Source organism: Zingiber officinale, chromosome 7A (assembly GCF_018446385.1).
Source record: "Zingiber officinale cultivar Zhangliang chromosome 7A, Zo_v1.1, whole genome shotgun sequence".
In the NCBI taxonomy this organism is placed as follows: domain Eukaryota; kingdom Viridiplantae; phylum Streptophyta; class Magnoliopsida; order Zingiberales; family Zingiberaceae; genus Zingiber; species Zingiber officinale.
The window spans coordinates 15295599-15319222 of NC_055998.1; the positions used below are offsets into that span (position 1 = coordinate 15295599).

Here is a 23624-nt window from a genome sequence, read left to right on the forward strand (position 1 = left end):
ATTTACATGGTAAAATGTTGATTGTTCTACTTGAGCAGAATCTCTCTCCATGCATTGTTCACATCCTCAATGCATATGAATCAATATAAACTAACTAACATGCATTGAAACTTCCAATGTAGAACTAAAGTTTCATTCACAATGAATTTTCTATTCTCTTCCACTTTTCTCCATTCGCACATATTCAACAAAATATATATATATATATATATATATATATATATATATATATATATATATATATATATATATATAACAATGAATAAATTAAGTGCACTAGTCAATACCTGTTCCAACCAACTTGATCCGCCAACAGTAGCTGGATCTTTTACCATTCGACTCATTCAAATTTTAAACTCGAACTAACATATAACCGAACTACTTGGAACATCACGTGGATTGCTTGGCCGACCCAATTAACCCCTGCTTAATTAGCTTAATTAAAAGATCCATGAGTATGAGATATTGAGATTTGGTAATTGGTAGACAATGCATAAAATACTTATCAATTTGCCTCTCTAACCTCAATTACTCAACCTCCACCAACCGCAAAATCCTAAAATTCTAGTTGTAATAAATATTACAAGTGTTTGAAGTTGTCAAAGCTTTCTTTCTTTCTTTCTTTCTTTGTCTTGAGCCAACATCCATCCATCCATCCATCCATCCATGTGATTCTCTATAGTGGAATTTGCAGCGCTCAAGCTACTTTGTCTTCGTTAACAGAGCACGCCCAGCTCTCTTTATCTCCCTCTTAATTCACTGGCGAATTGAAATAGTTGGCTAGACGCCAAATACTTGGAAGAAAATATACATACAACAACGTCGACCGAGTGGGGAAATGAGACGTAACCACAATTCGAATCGATCATGCAGTAGTGGGCTATCAAATATAACATAATTCACTCCGGCCGCGCCGTAATGTAATTCATGAGTTCTATACGTACCTAGCTACGTCCTCAGTGACTTAGTGGGAGAGGATGAATGATCGAAGAAGAGCGAGAGTCGGTTGGTTCCAACTCAATTCCCCACCATGGATGAACTCATGGCGTGCAAGCCACACGTGGCTCGCCTCTTGTCACAATTAGTCAGGGAAAGGTCCACTTAATTATATGCAATATAATTCGTACTAGCTAGATGGCATTTCGAGGTTTCTTAGGCCGTCAAATCTGATGTAACTACCCATCGATATATATATATCCTTAGTTGTTCAAACACCTAGCCCAGTAAAGTTGTTGACAATCAAATTAAACCACTGTTTAGCTTCCAATATGAGTGGAAGAGTGAGAGGAAGTCGAGACACATGTCCCAAATTTTAGTGCTTTTTGGACAAGCACGAACGTCATTCCCACCGGGCAGTACATGCACCACCCATTAGCAACTTATCCACTTAAAGCCAATGGTGCATGTGCCTACTGTTTTCTCCTGCTTAATTAACGAGTGTCTCTATATGTACTTAACGACTAAAAATATCATCCTTAGTTGTACAGTACATGGTGGCCTTAATTAAGCTAAGAGATATTTATATAATTAGTGCGCTAGACAAATTTTATCTACCTTTTCTCCATAAATATTGAAAATTAATATCCAATGATGTCATTGTTGAGATCATATGACATATGCATGAAGGAGTCTCGATCTATATCCTCTAAATATAAAAACATGTCTAGATCGATATTAGTTTCTAAAAGTTGATTTATATGATATAAACCTTTCCTATTTTGATCATGATATATATATTTTTTTTAGATTTCTGACTTGATGGTGACAGTGATATATATATGTGAGTTAATTATGTTTCTTGTTGAATATTCTCTTAATTATCTACTACGAGCTAGATACATTGTAGGTTAGCTCCACTTGAAACACTAGCACATAAAAGAGGTTTTAGTGCTAAAAGTTTGATTCTGCTAAAGATTGATTCATCTTTAACTTTTAATTCTCTATATTAATCTCAACTCATCACTCTTCTTTGGCATCTGTTTGACCCACCGGACCTTTAAGTAGTCATGGTTTTTCACATCATGGTGGCTAATTATAAGAATTTAGAAGATCAAAAGATGGAGAATAAAAAAGATACTTATGGCCGGGTTGTAGTTCCTTGAGAACTCGTTGAGATATATAATTTTTATTAACTAAGAAACTGATGAGCTAAACAACTTTTGTAGAATTAGTAAAAGTATATTAGAAATAGCTTAGCTTTTGTTTATTCTTTTCCATTATTAGCATATCAAGCTTCTTAAACTTTTCTTCATATATATCTGAAAAGACAACTTGATCGACAAGAAAAAACAGCACTTTGCGGCCTAAGCATTCAGCACTTTGCTACCAATTGATTGGTGCCATAAATAATTGAGAAGTTGGAAATTCCATTGGTGCTTCGTCTGTGGTCGAGATCGGCATAATTAAATCCATGTTCTCAGACGATTGAGTTGCAGGATTCAACTATTCTTATCCTATTAAATATAATATGTAAAAGTTATAAACTATAAATGGATCGTATATATAATATTAAACAACTTTATAATCTACGATTCTTCCATATGATTTTGATTCAATAATTCACCAGTTTTATCATAAAGTAACTGCGGTAATTAATATACTGGATTCGGTTTATTTAATTTCTCATGAGATGTTAAAGTAGACAAAGTTGATGAGGTTGTCGGCCAAGTTGATCACGTTTCTTCTGTAGTCCAAAAAGACACTGATAACACCATCCATTAACTGCAAATGAAAGCCTTACTGAATGCTAAATATATAAAATAGCACAAAACAGATGCGATTAAAATGAGAAAATCAGATTGCATTTGTATGATATGATTGATGCATATCGGCTTGAATGTACTAATATAAAGAGTAGTATAATATCTGTTTCTGTACATGAAACGTTGAGTGCTTCTTTATCTTTACAAATAAAGGACGAGCAATACCTCCATTATTACTCACAGCAATATCAGAGTAGCAATTCCCAACCAAATGGCTGCTAACTCTCAAGCACAAACATACATGGTGAGCTGAGGGAAACAATAGCAATAGCAATAGCAATAGCCATTGCCATGCATTACAGTTTTTACAGGTTGGTAAGGTTATCCACTCTGTCAATTACATCCAAAACTTTGATCCTATCAATGTCAAAATCGAACCGCCTGAAAAAAGAAGAGTCGGTCATTGCTTCCCTTCCAAGACATTTGCTGCTGCTTTTGCTCAACCTGTCATCCTTCTTTAATCTGGCCATACCAGTTTCAAACTCCTGGCTTTTGCTTCTTCCCCAATTTCGCCTCTTTGATGTGGCACGTTGCAGCATTTCTTGCTCTCCGAGGGTGAGTTTGGAAGATGGAGAGTTGGTCTTGTTCACTGACGAGGAGACAGGTGATCTCTTCTTTCTTGGAGAACGAATTGGAGATTTACTCGGAGACCGAATGCCTGCATTACCAGCTCGACTGTGGGTGATCAGGTGGTGAAGCCACACGATCAAATCGAGAATGTGTGCTTCTGTTTTCCTCTTGTCTGCATGATAGAGTGTCTCAATCTTGGTTAATTCAACAACACCAGAGAGCTTCTGATTAATTTCCATTCTGAAAGGGAAAGCAAGAGCTGATATCAATTTGCTAGTTTTAAAATAGGCACGGTGTCATGCACTTCTTTTAAGAATGCAACAGATTCTCACTTACCCTGCGTTCGCCCACTCACCAACCCAACCAAATCCGTGGTGTGCTCTGATGATTATGTTGCAACAGCAAGTAGAGAAGTGTATTATTGAACAGATACAAGATCATACATGAAAAAGCAAGATGTGTCATAGTGAATATATTGCTAGTATGCTGCCAAAATTACCGAGTTGTATTGTTCGCCATTGGGAAAAGCCACCGTAGAGTTTTCTCCATTTCAACTTTGATCTTTTGAACAGTTAACTGCAAGTTAGAAAAAACAATGTAATATAGATATATATACAAAAAGATGACATGGATGATGAATTTTGAATACAAATGTTCTTTTGTGACAAAGGAGGAATCATTTGAGGAAGCCATACCTCTTCCTTAAACTCGAAAGATTGTAATTTGGAACGCAATGCAGACTTAAGACTGGGCGGGAGTCCTTGATACAATGCATCCCTGGTGCTCGGTGGCACCGAACTAGGTCGTGAAACCTAATGTAGAATGCACATAAAGGTTAAGTATGTAAATGCTGACTACATGTATCAGGAGTGCAATCTTGGAAATGAAAGATAAGCAATCCTGAAAAATGTAGAAACTTTTGGATCCTAAAAAGTGTATAAAAGGTATTCCATGAACTATAGACGAAACTTATTTGTTGAATTATGAGTCCACGGCAAATCAACTTTGTCAAATAACACAATCATAGGAAGAACACTTTCATCAATCTTATGATGAAAACTCAATAATAGAAAAGGAAAGGAGGTTACAAGAGTGTCAATCTGAGTAATGACATTAGCATAATGCAATGCAAGCCCAGCTGACCCTAGTCTTTCATGGCTGCTCAAGGATCCTACCACCTCTTTATCTCCATCTACAGTTAGAACAAGGAGATAATTAGGCATTAACATAAGAAGCATATTGAATAGCTTGTCAAGTTTCAATGGAAGAATCTAATTATTTAGTCTTCATGAATTTGAATCTCACTGAGCTGTAGATAATACTGCCATCACTGAATATAGAAACTATCTATAGCTTAGAAAATCCAAACAAACACAATCCTCATGAGATATGTTTTATGCTGGTGAGGGAAAAAGTAGTTTTATGTCGAGGAACAATACCAGCAGTCCCAAAGGCATCATGAATTTCCAGATGCAGGAAATGGAAAATGTCCACAAGCTTCACAACAACCTAGAAAAGGATTGATAGCTCAGAAAAAAGCCACTTTCTGAAACCACAAATATCAAAGTACGAGCAATGTGCTACAATTTGCAGTTGGGTCACTATATATTTCATCTACATCATGTAGATGTCTATGAAGATGCAATCCCCACGGAGGTGCCTAGTTGGCTAGAGGGTATTAAACTTGCTATAATAGGGCAAGGGATCAATTCCTGGTGGGCGCATGCCCTCGGATTAAAAAAACCCCTCCCACCCCCAAGTCACTTGAGCGGTCGGCTATAAGCTGACCCCGTGATTTATCTCCTTTCACATAATCTAGGGACGGACTCTGGGTGTCTGGGGTGAGTGTAATCATCATTTGCTATAATGAAGATGGATTTGCAATCATTACTAGGGAATACAAAAAATTTATATGCAAGGAACAATTTCAATCATTGTTAAGAGCTTAACTGCTGAACTTTTAAAAAATGAGTAAAACCTAGTTTAAGATTACACAATGATTAAATAAATGCAAATAATAGCTAAGCTAATGTAAAAACCTGATTTTTTTAGTAACCATTGAATAATTGTTGTTACATGTATAGCATCTTTTAGACAAAGGATCCCTTCACTTCTCAATTTCTTGATTTTTTTTTTCATTTGATAAACTAAACACAAATTAGTTGTCTTCTCATGCTGTTTAATCTATATTAGGTAAAGTTGAATTAATAAAGTAGTTTGATTTTGATTAGTCAATTTCAAATTAAAGCAATACGCAATTGTACATGCATATGGAAGCATATAGAGTGATGTAATGAAACTGAGGTAGCCTTTGATGCCATCAGTCTTGCCTACAAAGTTTTAAGAGTCTGTCCAATCTGAGGTAGCAATATGTAAATCAATATAATATGTTTACCTCTTCCAAATTCCTTGACCAAAGTGATTTCTTTTTTAAGCTTTTGACGTGTTTTTGTTGATTCTTTAGCTCTTGTTTTAGTATTTGAAGATTGTTTCCTGCAAGTCAATAGGTATAGGTCACTAATGAACAGAAGGCAGACATGAGCAAAATACAAGTGACGCTCTACTGGGTTAAACTAGAAACGAAATTTTACACCATGACCATGGACGATAAAAACATTTGTGAGTACCTCCAATTAGACGATTGTAGATATGCAAAAAAGTAACTAAAGCGGAAGATAATTTCCATATGTAAGCATATGCATAAGGATTGAAGCCCCGAATAATGAGTACTTGCAACACACCTCTTTCGGTAGGAACCAAGTTCTTGTCCTCCTGCAATTTTCGCTTGTAATCTTGTTCATATTTATCCAATGCTTGCAACTCATGATAGAGTTCCTGAGAACACATACACACACAAAAAAAAGCATAAACAAACAAGAAATTGGATCACAAGTTACATTCTTTAAGGATTATTTTAGAAAGCAGACAAAAAGAAAATTTCTGAAAGAAATAAAGGATGAAGAAACAAAGTTGTCATTTGGCGACATTGTTGTTAGTCAGCATCTTGACCATATTATACTGATATACAATGTTAATCATTCTATTAAAAAGCACTGATACCCAGAGGAACAGAGAGAAGAGAGAGAATGAATGACAGTCAGCAAAAGAGGAATGAAAAGATATTTAATATGATAAAAGTGTCAGCCAGTAAAACATTCCCCTGATACCCAGACAAACATTGTTGCTAGCTAGAAAAAGAAAAAAAAAATGAGATGTATGTAAAATATGAGCATCTTTCATACAAGAAAGTATGTCAAATAATTGACTAATACTTTCACCAATGCTTGAGGGAATAAGATTAACTAATTTCAGCCAATATTTTAGGCATGACCTTGTTTAAACCAAATATTTAAGATCACTTACAGCTGTATGGTGAACCAACATCATTAAACATTCCATTTCCTCTAAAGCCATTTCTCTTAGCTGCTGCTGCGGTGTAAAATCAGACTCCAATCTTGGAATTGAAAGGAAAGCAGAGGTAAGATTTTCCTGTACTCTACTCTCAAGATATGTACACACATGATATTGAAATTTTACTTGGAAAAATGGCGTTCTAAGTTGTGCCATTGAGGATCTTTGCAATGATTTCCAAATCGGACAATTTCTCCAGAGAATACCATCAACTCTTTCCTGCAATATGGAAACCAAATATAGCCAAACTCTATATATCTGTATTTTACAATGACACTAGCTTCCAAGTTGACATAGTAAAGTTTGTGTCTACACTTAACCTTTTGTCGGCTGCAGCTAATCTCAGTAATTCATCCACGCTTTCAGAAACTAAATGTTGAACTCCCTCTGAAGTCAGCACAATTTCTATCAAATAGTTTATGTTTTTTTTCAAAAGTGATTTCATGAGATTTGAACCTTTCACTATCGTGTTGGCAACCTCAAATGCCAAAATAGATATCTTATTGCCTTTTGTAGCCACTCCTGAACCAAATCCACTGCCAGAGTTAAAACTAGTCATGCTACTACCAACAATGTCCAACACATTCACTGCCTTCCCTAATCCAACAGTACCAGCCTTTCCAAAAAAAGAACTCATTTCAGTGACCTGTAATTAATTAAGTGACAATCAGGTGTTTTTAAAGAAGAATCATAAAGAGTAGCCTAATAATATGGGTCCTACTATCATAGACAGATTGCTGTTAAGTAGTCAATTGTCCAATAGTGAATGTATAAGATGCTTGATTAAACTACAAGAAGATGCATTAAGTCCAAAATTCGTGCTTGTCTGATAAAAGTTACACTAGAACTTATATTAAATCTGTAAAATTGGATCAGAATGAATGGGGAAAAAAACAATGAACTAAAGATTAAGAAAGAGTGAAAGGTAGGTAGATGATTTGGGTCATTTACAAATGCATATTCTCATGCAACTTTATGTTAAGAGCTATATCTCATAGGAGAAAGGACCAGACTTAGTAACCTAGGAAAAATTCCTTTCATAATTTAGTTTGGGTTTGAACAGTATAACAGCTAAATTTCACTTTGTATTGAATCACAAGAAACAAAAAATTACGTCTAAACCAATTTTTCTCTCACTTGATGATGTAGACAGAAGCATGGAAGACGGATCTGAAAGAAAAACTTAAAGAAATGTTCGTCATAGGCCCTCGAATACAATGTAATTTCTATAATCGAGAGGAGGCTAGTAAAATTGAAGAATACTTCTATAGATAGCATAAGCATCTTAAACAGTATCTATAGCAATTCAAATGAACACATAGGCTTTATGTCATCCTAACTGCTCCTTGAAACAGAGATCAAGTCAAGCAAAGCAGGCAACCTATCTATCTTACCACTCATCTATACAATAATTTTCCTCGGGTCTTGATTTTCTAGAAAGATGGCCCATTTTTGCGATTTCTAGTCCTTATTCTTGAATTGAAGAATACCATAAGTCAATAGTGTGCTTGGGAAAATCAAAAGAATCAGACTAAGCTTGGTCATTGTCGGCATTTAATCTTGAGGGTCGAGATGACGAAATACAAATTGGTTACCTTTAGTGTAAGTAAAAACAAAGTGACTGAGTATGCCAATAGGAACAAAAAAAGGCAGCTCCTTGTAGAGTACAAGTGTTTAAGAAAAGGCTTGCCTTAGTGCTCCCTGACTTGCCGGACGTGGTTGGCTTTTCCATGGCGGGTTTAAATTTCTGTGAATAAGCCCTCCCCAACTTCTCTGCAGCAGCAGATTCAATTATTCCATAGCCACTCATTCCCGGAAACACGTAGGGATCTTCAACAAACGACTTTTTAGGTATCTCGTCAGGCACGGTACTCTTGTATATGTCTTTCCCGTTCGCATCAGGCTCAGAAAGAATTGGATAGTGGCCTCCAAAGCCATTCTGGAGAGTGATTTCACTAGGCGATCTATCAACCGCCGCCGTCTTGGAGCAAAAGATGCCCATGGCACTACTCCTTTCTTCGCCAATCAGCTCCTCCCCTTCTTCTCATACAGAAAAACTTGAATAACAAAACAGAGATCTTGGTCGGGACATCGCACGATGATGCCCCCCCAAAAAAAATCCGATCCGACGCCGACCACAGCCAATGCAACAAGAAACTCTGAAAGTCGAAAGGAACCCTCTTTATCGCCAAAGGAAAATAAAAATAAAAAATAAAGGAGATTTGAAATATTGCGGAATAAAGGAGCATGTGAATCCCCAAAGGAAGTACGCTCAAACCGCGTCGGAGGGCGATTTTAATCGACGGAAGAAAAAAAGCTCCCAACTTTGACCACCGAACACACAAGAGAAACAAACAGGGACAAAGAATACCGATCGGAGAGTGGATTGGAGAGTCAATTAGGTCGACGGCTCTCCTTGAGCTCGGATCTTTCTATCAGACAAACAGATAAAAAGATTCAACTCGACGCGCTGCGATAAATCTCCATGTAAAGCTGTAAACGAAACAGAGCGATTCAGAGTCCAACCCCCCAAAAACCATGCGAAGAAGTCAATCGACTAGGCCAAATTAGGTCAACCGTAAACCCTCCCCTTTCCCTACGAACCCAATTCCAATCAATATGATTTCTGAAAAGTGATCACTAGAAAATTAGAAAAGGATCTTCTTGTGTTCAAATAATATTATTCAATAGAAATTGGTATTGTTGCTTAAATATGAATATCATAATTGAGCAATTTAGTTTTATTTTAATTGGCGTTTGATTTTTTTTGGGGGTTAAGAATTAGAATAGAAATGAGAAATGATAATATTATAGGATAAAAATGGATATGAGTATGAATATGATTCTTGAAAATAATATTTTTAGTTAGTTGAATATTTTTTATGGAATGAACTAAAATTTTTTATTTTATTTTTAATGAAAAATAATAGAAAAAATTAGATGCGAAAGAAAATTGAATGTGAGAGACAAATATGAAAAAGAAAGTGTGATAGAAAAAAATGAGGAAAGAGAAAGTGAGATGGGAGAGAATGAGAAAGATGAGAGAGAAAATATGATGAAAATGAATGAAGAGAGAAAAAATATGATGAGAGAAAATAAATAGAGAAAAAGTGTGATGAGAAAAAATACAAAAAGAGATAGTGTGATGGGAGAGAATGCATGATGAGATAGAAAAAGATAGAAAAAATTATGATCCAAGATAATGAGAAAAGAAAAAATATGATAAAAAAATAAGGTGAGAAAATGAGAAGAGAGAAAGTATGTGGAACCGTCACATCAGCGGCCCCCTAGAGCCGGTCCCACGGATATGGAGGGAGGTAAATGCAGGTACACAGGTAGAAAGTGCATGGTGGAGACGTTAACCTCAGGTAGTGACACCCCGGGGATCGACCCCTGGACATGAATAAAAAAAATTAAATAAATATATTAAGAATTTTTTTATCTAAAATAATTTAATTGATATTTAAATTTTTACATATATGATGAAATTAATATTCAAATATTTAATTTTTTTTTAAAAAAAATAATTTTCATTCCATCCATTAAACATAAAATTTAGAAATAAATCTAATTTCCAATTAACAAACAGTAACCTCAATCTGCTCAGGAAAATAAAAACAGAGGAAATTAGGGTTGTAAATGAATTAAGCATTCATGGATAAGTTTGGTGTTTGATTTGATAACAGCTTATTTATATTCGTTCAATATATAAGATTAATTAAACAAACAAGTTTGAACAACTCGTTAAGCTAAACAAATAAACTTGAACACATATGTGTTCAGCTTGTTAACGTTCGTGAACAACGTTCATGAATAATATATATTCACGAACCATATTTATTAATAAAACTCTTTTCAATATGCTAAATAAACAATAAAATAAATAAATAAATAAATTTAAATTATCAATCTTAATAATCAATCAAACAATTAAAAGTTTCAAACAATCAAACAAGTTTGAATTGAGAGTTTGATAACATCTAAACGAATCAAGCTCAAGCCAAGCTCGAACCAAGCTCGAACCAAGCTCAAGCCAAGCTCGAACCAAGCTCAAGCCAAGCTTGAATTTAGAGTTTGATAAAATCTAAACGAACCAAGCTCAAGTCAAACTTCAAACAAGCTCAAGCTCATAAAAAATAAACTAAGTCAAGCTTAAATACTCATTTCAAAAGTTTGGTTCATTTTAAGCTTGGCTCGGCTTGATTCGATTATCTTATCAAATAAATTTGAACATCCTAAAATTCGACTCGACTCAACTCAGCTTGACTCGGTCCAACTCGGTTCGACTGGACTCGGCTGAGCTCGTTTACCGTAGTAGAGGAAACATATATATGGCTTTCAGTTGGTCAACGGAGGTTAAAAGATTCTTTAGGAAAACAATCTTGTTTGGTATCTATCACCGGCTGTCACATCAGAGCACGTGGCGTGCCTTCTCCTTTATTTTTTTTAAAATTATATATTTATTTATTTTAATCTTTTTCTTGATTTTATTCTATGATTCCAAAAGTCAAATAGTAGGGCACCGGAGCATGGCGACGTCAAGCTAAATGCCCACTAAGAAGTTGGATCGAGTTATTGGATTTCTGGTTGTCGAGTATCTTTGACTTTGGAATATGACAAAAGAAATTAAACCGTATTTTTCTCTCACTGTACTAATAAATTTAATCTTTTTCCATTTCCATTCAGCTAAAAATATGAGGAATCTGATCGTGTTCATTCCAGAAAACAAAGTCAATCACCTAAAAAAATGAGGAACTTGATCGAGTTCATCCTAGAAAAATAAAGTCAACTTTGGAAAAACATAAGGCATGATGGCATAAGATCCTGTAGCATGTCAAAGCCTTTCTTTCTTTTTTTTTTTTAAAAGGAAAAACAAGATATTCAACTTTTAAATGGATTGATTACACTATCTACAATAACTCATAAAAATGTCAAAGATTGTATCATTGGTATAGGATGATTAAAAAATTTAAAGTAGTTCTTCTATAGATAAATTAACATAATTATATTTAGTTTTTTTTTTAAATAATAAATACCTAGCAAATCAAAGGAAATAACAATCAACATAATAATAAAAATGTATGATCTCATGAGTATGTAAATATTAAAAACATACTATGCTTTTATCACAAAAATTGGTTAAAATGATAACAAATAATTCATTTAGTGGTACAATATATGCATTAAATATTTATTCTAATTGTATAAATGTTCTGTCTGTTGTGCTAAAAGTGGCTAAAATTGACAAGCTTATTTTTATTTTTATTTTCATGTTTACTATTTGTATATACAAATTAAATGTGATGAGATTTTATTATTTTATCATCATAAATAATTTTTTGATTCAATTATATGAATATTAATTTATTGAATTAAGCTAGTTTCAAAATAAGTCAACTCAAATTTATTCTTGTGAAATAACTCTAAAGTATATAATGAACAAGTTTTAATTAGCAACACCTCAACTCACCAATTGTCAACTCTTAAAAGTCTTCTTTCATCTAAATAAAAATCATAATTGAATTGGAAGAATGTCTAATTATTTTATTTTTTTAACTTCATCTGTAGAATATTTTTTTCCTTCTATATATATGTACTTAGATTTGTGCATTATGTACTCATCTATAGGTAATTAAATAAAATTATCCTATTAATTGAGTTAGACTTCCTAATGCAGTACTCTCAATAAAATCATCTTATTGTTGTTGCCCTCTATATAGAACTATCATTTTATGTGAATTTTATAGAATCAATAGTTTTCTTTAATAAATTTCTACATTGTAAATGAACCAATGCATTTTCAAAGTTTAATATTGCTATTTAATACCGTTTTCTTGATCTATAGTACCAATATTATCACTCTCAAACTATATATAATGATAATTTTTAACATTATTTTTTGATACTATTGATAATAAGATTGACAATCTCCTATAACCTAATATTGATAATCACTAGATTTTCAATATTTCTATAGATAGAATTGTTAGTACTTTCTATAAACTATAAATAAAATAAAATAATATAAAAAACATTTTAAGATAGCTAATATCAAATAGGCATTTATATTTTTTTAGTTAACACCATATATCCAATTTATGTCGATTAATTCTAGAGTAATCAATTTGGTCTTATAAAATTTTTTTATTGACCATCAGAATAAATCAGAAAGTGCTCATAGCGAGTGACTTATTAGTTCATCATTTTTAAGTAAAATATTTATTAAAAAATTCATCTGTTAATTTACTAAAGCTGAGGCTTAATTCTTAATGTCAAAATTAAGAAACAGACGATGTATCACTGCATCATTTGCCTTGCGGGTAAAATTAATCCATTAACATACATTCCTCTTTCACACTAGGCTATAAGACATTATTTATAATTAATGAAAAAAAAATGATAATTTCAGTTAACCTCATTGACTATTCCTGGGATGATTGACCCGGTCCCATGGAAGTTTCCTATCGACTACCAGGGTAAATCGGGAAGCGCACGCAGTGACTAGTCCAAAAGCCCAGCCTCATTGATTTTTTTCTTTAATAATTGAAGACTTCTTTCTTTAACTTATTATTTTATCCCCGGGGCCATGGTGCTGCGGTAGGACATCCAGGTTGTCACCCAAGCACCCACAGTTCGAACCCCAGCTATGATGTATTTGCAGAAATTTTTCCTCCAAATGGGAGGCGTAACCAAAGGATGCTGGGCTTCTGGGTTGGTCGCCGCGTACGTTTCCTGATTTACTCTAGTGACTAGTGGTAAAACTCCGTGGGGTCGGGCAGATCACCCCCAAAGATAGTCAATGAGTCTAACTAGGATTATCATTTTTATTATTTATAATTAATGAGTACTTATCAATGGTCAACTTAGGATCTGTTTAAATTATGCAATTGAAGGTTCCTTGATAGAAAATTCCATGGAGCCTAGCTTAATGGTATGACAATTGCCACTATTTTTTTTTAATATAGATGTTTAAAATCATTACAGACTCAATTAATTCTAGAGGTAAACGATTCTCCTCTAATTCATCTATTGGGTAAATTTGAAAGTGCTCGTGATAGTGCATCGGTAGTTGACTTCCACAAGCCATCCATCGTGGTAGGGTTTGCACATACTCTAAACTGGGTACTCTAACCGTAGATCCCTCAACATATTGTTTTCAGTCCAAATAAAGTGTTCACACATGTCTCAATTGAGGATTAATTATCTATGGTACTTTTGATGTCTTACCATTGCACTATGCCCATTGGGGGATACTGTTGGGACCTTTGTGCCTGATAGCGGAGGGGTGAATAGTGGTTCGCCGCTCACTTATGCTTGCTTCGTCTTGATGATGTGCAACGGAATACAAAGACAAAAACAACCACAACGCTAACACTCGGATTTACTTGGTATCCACCTCAAGAAGAGGTAACTAATCCAATGATCCACACACTCGAGCACTCTCCACTAGTAAACAACTCCTTTTCGATCGCAGTCGGAGGAGGAGAAGCCTCGTACAAACACACACAACACTACAACACTCACACAAGAAGAAGATACACAAATACAACTGAAATACACCCTTCTTCTTGCTTACTTGTTGATTGTTGTTGCCTCTTGAACTTTGGGGATGCACCCCAAGAGCCTTCAAGAACTGGCAGAGAAGTTCAGAGAAGATCGTCGAAAAATCACTGTGAGCTGGCAGGAAAAGATCGCAAAAGATCTGCGGAGAAAACGCTTCGCCAAGGAGCTTCTAGCCTCCTCCATCAGCTTTGCATATCTCGGATATCTCCCATCCTTCACGTCTTACCTTCAGGAGCTTCTTTCGGCCTCATCCTAGTTATCAGATTATACCACCACACTCGACCAACCTCGAACTAGCCTTCTAGCCTCCTTCATCAGCCTTGCGTCCCTCGGATATCTCTCATCCTTCATGTCTTGCCTTCAAGAGCTTCCTTCGGCCTCATCCTAGTTATCGAGTTCTCCTTGCCAAGTCACACTAGGACTTATCTTGCCAAGACCACATGCTTGGACTTACAACTTTTACCAAGATCACACTTGGACTTTCCACTTGCCTGACTCCTCACCAAGACCTTCTCCTTAGCCAAGATCACACTTGGACTTTCAGTTGCTTGGATCCTCACCAGGACTTTCTCTTGCCTAGCTCCTCACTAGGACTTTCCCATTGCCTGGCTCCTCACAAGGACTTTCCAATTTGCCTAACCTCCAGTTAGGACTTCCACCACTTCCTAAACTCCAGTTAGGACTTCCATACGCCTAACCTCCAGTTAGGACTTTCATACGCTTAACCTCTAGTTAGGACTTTCATACGCTTAACCTCCAGTTAGGACTTTCTCAGTCAAGTCTCCTATCAACCTTGACCTACTTGACTTGTATTCTCATCAACTTGGTCAACCCTTTGACCATCTCCACAACCAGACGATTGCTCTAACAATCTTCATATATTGTCAAATATCAAAACTCAAATCCCGACTCAAGCTTGACTCAACTCAAGTTTAGTCAAACTGGTCAAACTTGACCAATGAAAATTGCCCCAATAGATACTATATCATTTATTAAAACAAAATAAGAGGAAAATATGTAGGGATGCTCATAAAATTCTAAATAACTAAATGGGTATTGATCCAAGAGGTAATCACGTGGATAAGGAAGATTAGTATTCTAGCTGAAGTGGCTAGGGAAAAAGTTGAATCGGCCTCGAACCTGAAGCGTCCTCGGTGTCTAGTCTCCATAACTCCTTGACGTCCCATCTCCCTAACTCCTCGACATTTTATCTCCATGACTCCACGACAACCCGTCTACTTGACGTCCCAACTCCTTGGCACCCCATCTCCATGACTCGTCGATGCTTCGTCTATTTAACATCTTGACTCAGAATTCAAGATTATTTCAAGAAGAAGATAACGCTTGTATGAATTTTAAGATTCATGACTATTTTAGGAAGAAGATAACACTCGTGTGGATTTCGGGATTTAGAATTATTTAAAAAAAAATAGTGTTGGTCCCCGTAGGTGTTTTGATGTGCTCAACCAAGTTGGTTAGGTCCTGCTTTGTTTGATCCCTGTGTCTAAGTGTGCAGGAACTTAGGAGCGCAGGATTAGAGGCGTCTTGGACCCTCGAGATCAGATTTCCAGAGGCTATTTAAATGCCCCTGAAGCTAGGAATTCAAAACAACTCAAGCAATCAATTGTATAGTCTTTCCTAGCAATAGTTCTAAGCTTCAAAGTGTAAAAGACTTCTCCGTCTTTAGCAAAAGAAGATCTTCTACTGCGCTTTTGTCACTGCCCTGGATTAACAACCCTCTTGGTTGTAACCAGGTTAAATTCCTGTCTTATGCTTAATTTCTATTTCTTTATTTGTTATTATTTTTTCTATTACTTTTCTGAGTTGAAATCCGAGGAGGGTATAGTTTATTTTTGATTTCAGCAATTCACCCCCCTCTTGCAGGCCTCCGCTGCACCTACAATTGGTATCAGAGCCAGACCGCCTCAGAAGGACTAACCACCAACTGAATCACAACGATCAAGACGATGGCTGGAGCAAATATTCATCCTCTAAAGTTGGACGGAGATTTCGCCACATGGAAGCGAAAAATGGAGGTATTTTTTAAAACGGATTTTGATATTCTTATTACAATGAAATATGGTTTTGCAGCGCCGAAAGATAAAGAAGAAAACACATGGAGCAAGAAGGAGCAAGCCGATTTCGTCGCCAACGGAAAGGCTGAGTTCCATCTACTCAGTGTACTACCACCTCAGGAGGTAAATCGGATCGGAAGCTACGACTCCGCGAAATTCCTGGAGCTTCACGAAGGTACCTCGAAAGCTAGCGCGACATCCTCTGGACCCAGTTGACGAACCTCCGGATGAACCAAGGTGAGAAGGTAGCGCAACTCCAAGCAAGGATCAAAGAGCTAATCACGTAACTAACCAATCTCGGAGAAGAAGTAACGAACCGGGACTCGATCCGATACGCGCTCAACGCCTTCCCCAGAATTCCAGAGTGGGCCTCCTTAGTAAATGCGTACTACATCTCTAAGGACTTCGAGGTAAGTACTCTAGAACAACTATTTTCCACTTTTGAACTTCACGAATCTCGAGTTTCAGAGCCCAATGGAGTAGAGAAGACCAGCACTACTGGTAAGACGCTTCAATAAATTTTTTAAATCTAACAAATTTAGATCACAGAGGCATGAGAGAAAAAGGAGAACGACTCGTTGCTACAACTACAACGAAGAAGGGTACATCAAAGATGACGGCTCGAAACTGAAGAGCAAGCAAAAGGAGAAGGCAAAGACCAAGTACAATAAACCAGATTCCTCCAAACACAAGAACCTAAAGGCCACTTGGTCAGACTCATCCTCCGAATCAGACGTCGAAGAATTCTCGGGGATAACTTTAATAGCTAACCATCAGCTGGAAGAAGAGTCAAGCTCAGAGATGAGTATCAATGAAGGGGGAGGAACATCAGAAGAGGAAAGCTGCAATGAAGGGGAAGCCTCACCGAGTCAGGTAAGTCAGGTACGAAATCTAACCCCGACTCAGTCTTTTTGCTTTATTAAATCTCTTTCTAAAGACATATTTGAATTAGAAAAAGAAAATAAAGAGTTGAAAAATGAAATTAGCAAAAGCATGTCCACTTGAGATGTACGATAGCATAAAATCAGAAAATGATAAATTAAAATTAGAAATTGAAATATGATGCATGTTTGAATACAAATAAATTTCCAAACTCAAAATTAAAAATTTATGAAAAATTGAATTAATATATTAGAAACCATCAGGGTCAACTTAAAAGAGTACCCAAGAACTATGTACCCCCGAAATTTTTGAATAACCCTGTAGGAAGGAACCTCTATTGGGTTCCAAAATCTGTGCTAAATTAATTCATTTAAAGCTTATAGTAAGAAAATTAAACTTTGAATTTCTTTATGGAAGCTTTGTCTAAGGAAGTGGTTGTTGCTCCAATAATCAAGAAGACCTAGTGCCTCGCCATGACCTAGAAGCCGAAATATTGAAATGAAAATGTTTAATTAACTTTCTGATAAAAACATTAAAATTGGAATTAAATAATGCTTTGAAAAGTTTTTAAATATTTCCTAAGAAATTCATTTTTTTTAGAAAAATATCTCTTGAAAGCTTTGCTTAGAATTTCTTTTCTAAAAATCAATTTTATTACTTAGAAATTATTTTGAAAAATCCAAACAAATTATTGTGTTTAGATTCTTTTTACTTAGCAATTTTACTTAGAATTTTTTTCCAAAAAACTTCATTTTACTTAGAAATATCTTTGAAATTTCTATTTTTCAAATTTCATCTTAAATTAGAAATATCTTAGAATTTTTCTATGCTAAAGTTTTTTTTTCTATTACCCCGTTTTTGCTGTGATCAAAGGGGGAGAGAAAGGTACAAGCTTAGAGAAGTACATATTTAGGGGGGATTTTTTTTTAATTAAAAATATTTCTTTTTGTAGTTGCAATTTTATTTATTGCAAACTAATGCTTAATATGTGAGTTTAGTAATTTTCTTTTAAAATTACTTTTCTATCTATTTTTACCCTAACTTGAACTTGGATTGATGCACATCAAAAAGGGAGAGATTGTTGGTCCCCGTGGGTGTTTTGATGTGCTCAACCAAGTTGGTTAGGTTCTGCTTTGTTTGATCCTTGTGTCTAAGTGTGCAGGAACTTAGGAGCGCAGGAAGTCGAACGAAAGACGCAGCTAGCGAGAAGGACGACACGGGAAGGGAGCCGACAGGCTCGGTGCGTCCGAAGGACGAGAGAGCTGCGGAAGAGTACACCAGTGGACGAGAAGAACGTGCGCGGCGTTTGGAGGTGCCTTGGACCTCTATTGGAGGCGTCTTGGACCCTCAAGATCAGATTTCCAGAGGCTATTTAAAGGCCCCTGGAGCTAGGAATTCAAAACAACTCAAGCAATCAATTGTATAGTCTTTCCTAGCAATAGTTCTAAGCTTCAAAGTGTAAAAGACTTCTCCGCCTTCAGCAAAAGGAGATCTTCTACTGCGCTTTTGTCACTGCCCTGGATTAGAAAGAAGATAGCACTCGTGTGGATTTCAGGATTTAGAATTATTTTTTAAAAAATAGTGGCATGAATAAATCTTAGATTATTTAAGGAATTAAATAATCTAAGATTCAACCTTTCGTGACAAAGAGGAGATGGGGAACGTAGGTGGAGATTCAACCTTTCATGTGTGTGACCTTTTGCATGTGGTCGTAGCCTCCTTATATAAGAGTTGATACAAATGGTAGCATTAATGATCATTCAATGATCATCATTTGTCATCTGTGTAACGTTAACATTTCACTCGGCTGCATTTTAATGCATTTGTTTCACTCGGTTGCTTTAATGCATCTGTTTCACTAGACTGCATTAATCTTTCTTTAATGTATCTGTTACACAAGAAGCAAAAAGGTTTACGTGGTAAAATATTGGTTGTTCCGCTTAGGTAAATTTTACTCGAACGGTCCGGCATTCGGCACGTGCAAGTCGTGCCCGCACACAAGTCAACATGGTTCAGTGCAATCCGAGCTCTAGATTTACACCCCCCCTGCGCACCCACACTGAGAGAGAATCTCTCCCCATGTATTTGTTCACATTCTCAATACATGTGAATTAATATAAACTAACCAACATGCCTTGAAACTCCCAATGTGAGATTAAAGTCTCATTCACAATGGAGCTCCATGCCTCTTCCACCTCTTCTCCATTCACATATATCCAACAATTTTTCACATGAATGGAGATAAAGTATGTGATAGCATTCAACAGTTGAGTCAAGTATAGGATAGGTAGATTTTACCCTTTGAACCTTTCCTTATGGGATCTGTTTGCTTACTGGCCAATAGTAGACGTGATGTCTTTGAGCTATTCTGTCGTCTGTGTAAGTATTGATATATCTCACCAAGACTCTCCCTAATACAACTCAGTTCTCATGAATGTGTTCATTCTTGGCCATGAATACGTCTAGTTCTGTGAGAATCTCTAAGAATTATGCCTCCAATTCTCTTCGAAGCAACCCCACTTCTTTCTCAAATAGGTGATCCCTTAAGAGTATTCCACATTACTCTTCTTGGATCATTAAAAGTCGTGTGCTTAACCTCCATCCTTCACTGATTCATTGGGTCGTTCCTCCATAGTGTATCTAGTCAGTGCAAATTAGTTGTCCCTTTGAACCTAGTTCTTGGGATCTCCATTCAGCATAGGTTGGGTGTCCTCTGCACTGATCACTGACAACGACATCAAGCCCATTCCTCTTGATGAGCTCACAACTAACTATCGATTTAATCCTTTGGTTAGCGGATTCGCTAGGTTATCTTTTGACTTCACATAGTCAACAGTGATAACTCCTGTTGAGTGTAGTTGTCTCATGGTATTATGTCTACGATGTATATGTCTAGACTTACTATTATACAAATGGCTCTGTGCCCGACTAATTGCTGATTGATTATCGCAACGTATGTAAATTGTCGACATAGGTTTCGATCATCGTGGAATATCTTCTAAGAATTACTGTAGTCATTCAACCTCTTCATCATATTTGCCAAGAGCTACAAACTTATATTTCATCATGGATCTAGTTATTATGACTTACTTAGAAGATTTCCAAGAAATGACTGCACCTCCCAGAGTGAATACATATCTACTCGTAGACTTAGAGTCTTTTATGTCAGATATCCAACTTGCATCGTTGTATCCTTTGATCACAGCAGGATATCTCGTATAGCGCAGACCATATTCACGAGTATATCTTAAGTACCTCAGTACTCTTGTTATCCCTTTCCAGTGTTTAACACTGGGATTACTCATGCAACTACTCAGTTTACTTACTGTGTAGGCCAAGTCTGGTAGTATACAACTCATCAAGTATATCAGACTTCTAATCACTCGAGAGTAATCTAGCTGAGAGATACTTTCACCTCAATTTTTTGATAGGTGTTAATTCGTATCTATCGGCGTTCGTGTCAACGCAGTATCACCTTTGGTGAATTTCTCAATAATTTTGTCCACGTAATGGGGCTGACTAAGAACAAGTCCTTCTGTCGTTCTAAGAATTTTGATTTATAGAATCACATCAGCTAGACCCATGTCTTTCATGTCAAATTTTGAGTTCAACATATCTTTAGTGAATTTGATTATCTTATCATTACTCTCAATGATAAGTATGACATCTACATATAGGCACAAGATGACATAGTCACTCTCTGTGACTTTCATGTAGACACATTTATCACATTCATTAACCTTGAATCCACATTCCTTCATGTTATTATCAAATTTCTCATGCTATTACTTTGGTGCTTGTTTCAAGCCATATAATGACTTCATCAATTTACAAACCTTATTTTTCTATCTTGGCATAAAAAACTCCTCAGGTTGCTCCATGTAGATTTCCTCTTCTAAATCCCCATTTAGATAAATTCCATCTCAGATGCAATTGCCTCTCTCCAATGAGGTCCATCGGAACAGCTAACAGTTTCTGCGTAACTTCAAGGCTCACTCTCCAACATGAAAGTAATAAAATCTGATCCGTAGGTTTTTTCTACCCGAGCATTTTTGCTCCGTCTAAGATCAACCTCCACTGGTTCATCACCATCATCTTCACCTTGTGTTTTATATGCATGTTTTGAGGAGCTAGCATCCTCTTGGGTCTTATACGGAAACACATGCTCAAAGAACAAGACATTTCTTGATTCTATTATCGAGTTCTTGTATATCTCCGGTATTTGTGATTCATACACAACAAATCGATAAGCACTGCTGTTCTGTGCATATCCAATAAATACGCAATGAACAGTCTTTGGTCCTATCTTAATCCTTTTCGGATTAGACATCAAAATTTTGACAGGACACCCCCACATTCGTAAATGTTTATAGGACAGTTGTCTTCCATTCCATAACTCATAAGGGCTCTTATCTATTTTCTTCTAGGACACCATATTTAAAAGGTAATTAGTTGTTAACACAATTTCTCCCCACATAAACTCTGGCAATCTAGAGTTTAATAGAAGAGCATTCATCATCTCCTTTAGAGTTTGATTCTTTCACTTAGCAAATCCATTTTGCTGAGGAGTATAAGGAGCTGTTGTTTCGTGTCTGATCCTATGTTTAGCACACAACTCAATGAACGGTGATACATATTCACCGCCTCGGTCACTTCAAACCACCTTAATTTTTCTATTAAGTTGACTTTCAACCTCATTCTTATAGAGAGCAAATTTCTCTATAGCTTCATCCTTACTTTTGAGAAGATACACATAACATTATTTTGTGTTATCATCTACAAAAGTGATGAAGTATTTATTCTCACCACGTGTTGGTGTACATTTAAATATAAATCTGCTATAATAATGACCCCCTACTGTCGGCCCCACGAATATGGAGGGAGGTACATGCAGGTACACAGGCGTCAGGTGCATGGTGGGGTAAACTCCAGGTCGTCAGTTCCTGAGAATCGACCCCTGGTTATTACGCTAGAGATGTCATGCGCCCACCGTCTATGCTACGCCCTAGGGGCATTGGTGTACCTTTAAGGTCACACACGTCAGTGTGGATTAGCCCGAGTGGTTCATTACTTCTTTCAACATATTGAAAGGATGACCTCGTTAATTTCGCTTCAACATAAATCTCACACTTATGTTTTAAGTCAAGATGAAATGTAGGTATGCTCTACATATTTATTAATCTATGTAACACATTTTAGTTAACATGCTTTAGTCTACCATGCCACAAACATGAAGACTCAAGCATATAAGTAGAAGAACTTTTATTTTTATTTATCTTAGGCATAATTGCCATTACATTGAACTTAAACAACCCATCAAATACATAGACTCTTCTTACAAACATTCCATCTTTAGACAGTACAACTCTATCTGACTAAAAAATAATGCAAAAGTCCTTGCCCGAGGTCATCTTCAGTGCCACTTTTCCTTGGCCCATAATGTCCGAGGTTGCTGAGTTCTCCATGTGTAACTTATCTCTCGTGACTTCTTCAAAGTTGTGGAGCAGCTCTTTGTTGCAGCACACATATCTAATGGCTCTAATATCGATCCACCATTGTCACAGGTTTAAACCCACTAGGTTCAACTCAGAGACCATAGCATAGAGGTCTTCCATTTCTAGTCTCTTGTTCAAGTTGGCCTCTTGCTTCTTCTTCTTCGACTTTCTGCACTTAGAAGATTTGTGACTCACTCGATCACAGTTGAAGCACTTCCCAGAGAACTTCTTCTTGCTAATGCCTCCTCTCGGTCTCATCTTGGAAGACTTGGGGTTCTTCCGTTTCGAACTTTGACCGTGCTCGTTCACGTTAGCTTTCACAGTAGCCTGAGAGAACAGCTTTCTCTCTGAACTCTTGTTGTCTTCTTCAATGCGAAGTTTAACAATGAGTTCCTCCACATTCATCTCCTTCCGCTTGTGCTTCAGGTAGTTCTTGAAGTCTTCCAGCTGGGAGGTATCTTCTCAATGATAACAGCCACCTGGAAGGTTTCACTCAGAACCATCCCTTCTGAGTGGATCTCGCGCAAGATCACCTGAAGCTCCTGGACTTGGCTGATCATCGTCTTGGAGTTAATCATCTTGTAATCTAGGAATCGGCTCACAATGAACTTCTTGGCCCCCTACATCCTCCATCTTGTACTTCTTATCCAGGGAATCCCACAGCTCCTTAGCCATTCTCTTCATGTTATACACAGCGTACAGCGAGTCGACAAGGCAGTTGAGGATGCAGTTTTGGCAAAGGAACTCAGAATGAGTCCATGCTTCCACTGCACTGATGGTTTGAGGATCAGCATCCTCAGCACGCTTGGGAGGGTCCTCGATCAATAATCGAGCCAGCTTAAGCGTGGTTAGGTAAAAGAACATCT

The 23624-nt window shown here is 36.5% G+C and overlaps 1 protein-coding gene across 3 annotated transcripts; it reads right to left on the reverse strand.

Moving 5' to 3' along the window:
• Window positions 1-2814: 2814 nt before the first annotated feature.
• Window positions 2815-9353, reverse strand: LOC122001024 (protein PSK SIMULATOR 1-like). Of its 3 annotated transcripts, none has more exons than XM_042555570.1 (13): window positions 9115-9353; window positions 8434-8902; window positions 7064-7389; window positions 6870-6962; window positions 6696-6786; window positions 6074-6167; window positions 5728-5825; window positions 4772-4841; window positions 4421-4524; window positions 4028-4144; window positions 3832-3908; window positions 3669-3713; window positions 2815-3572 (listed from the first exon to the last, which is right to left on the reverse strand). In XM_042555570.1, the coding sequence occupies exons 2-13, from the start codon at window positions 8743-8745 to the stop codon at window positions 3068-3070; spliced, it is 1932 nt and encodes a 643-aa protein (XP_042411504.1). In that variant the 5' UTR covers window positions 8746-8902; window positions 9115-9353; the 3' UTR covers window positions 2815-3067. The 3 variants fall into 3 exon arrangements, with proteins under 3 accessions (XP_042411504.1, XP_042411505.1, XP_042411506.1); XM_042555571.1 differs by having other exon boundaries at window positions 9022-9353; XM_042555572.1 differs by having other exon boundaries at window positions 9014-9353.
• Between the last annotated feature and the right edge of the window lie 14271 nt (window positions 9354-23624).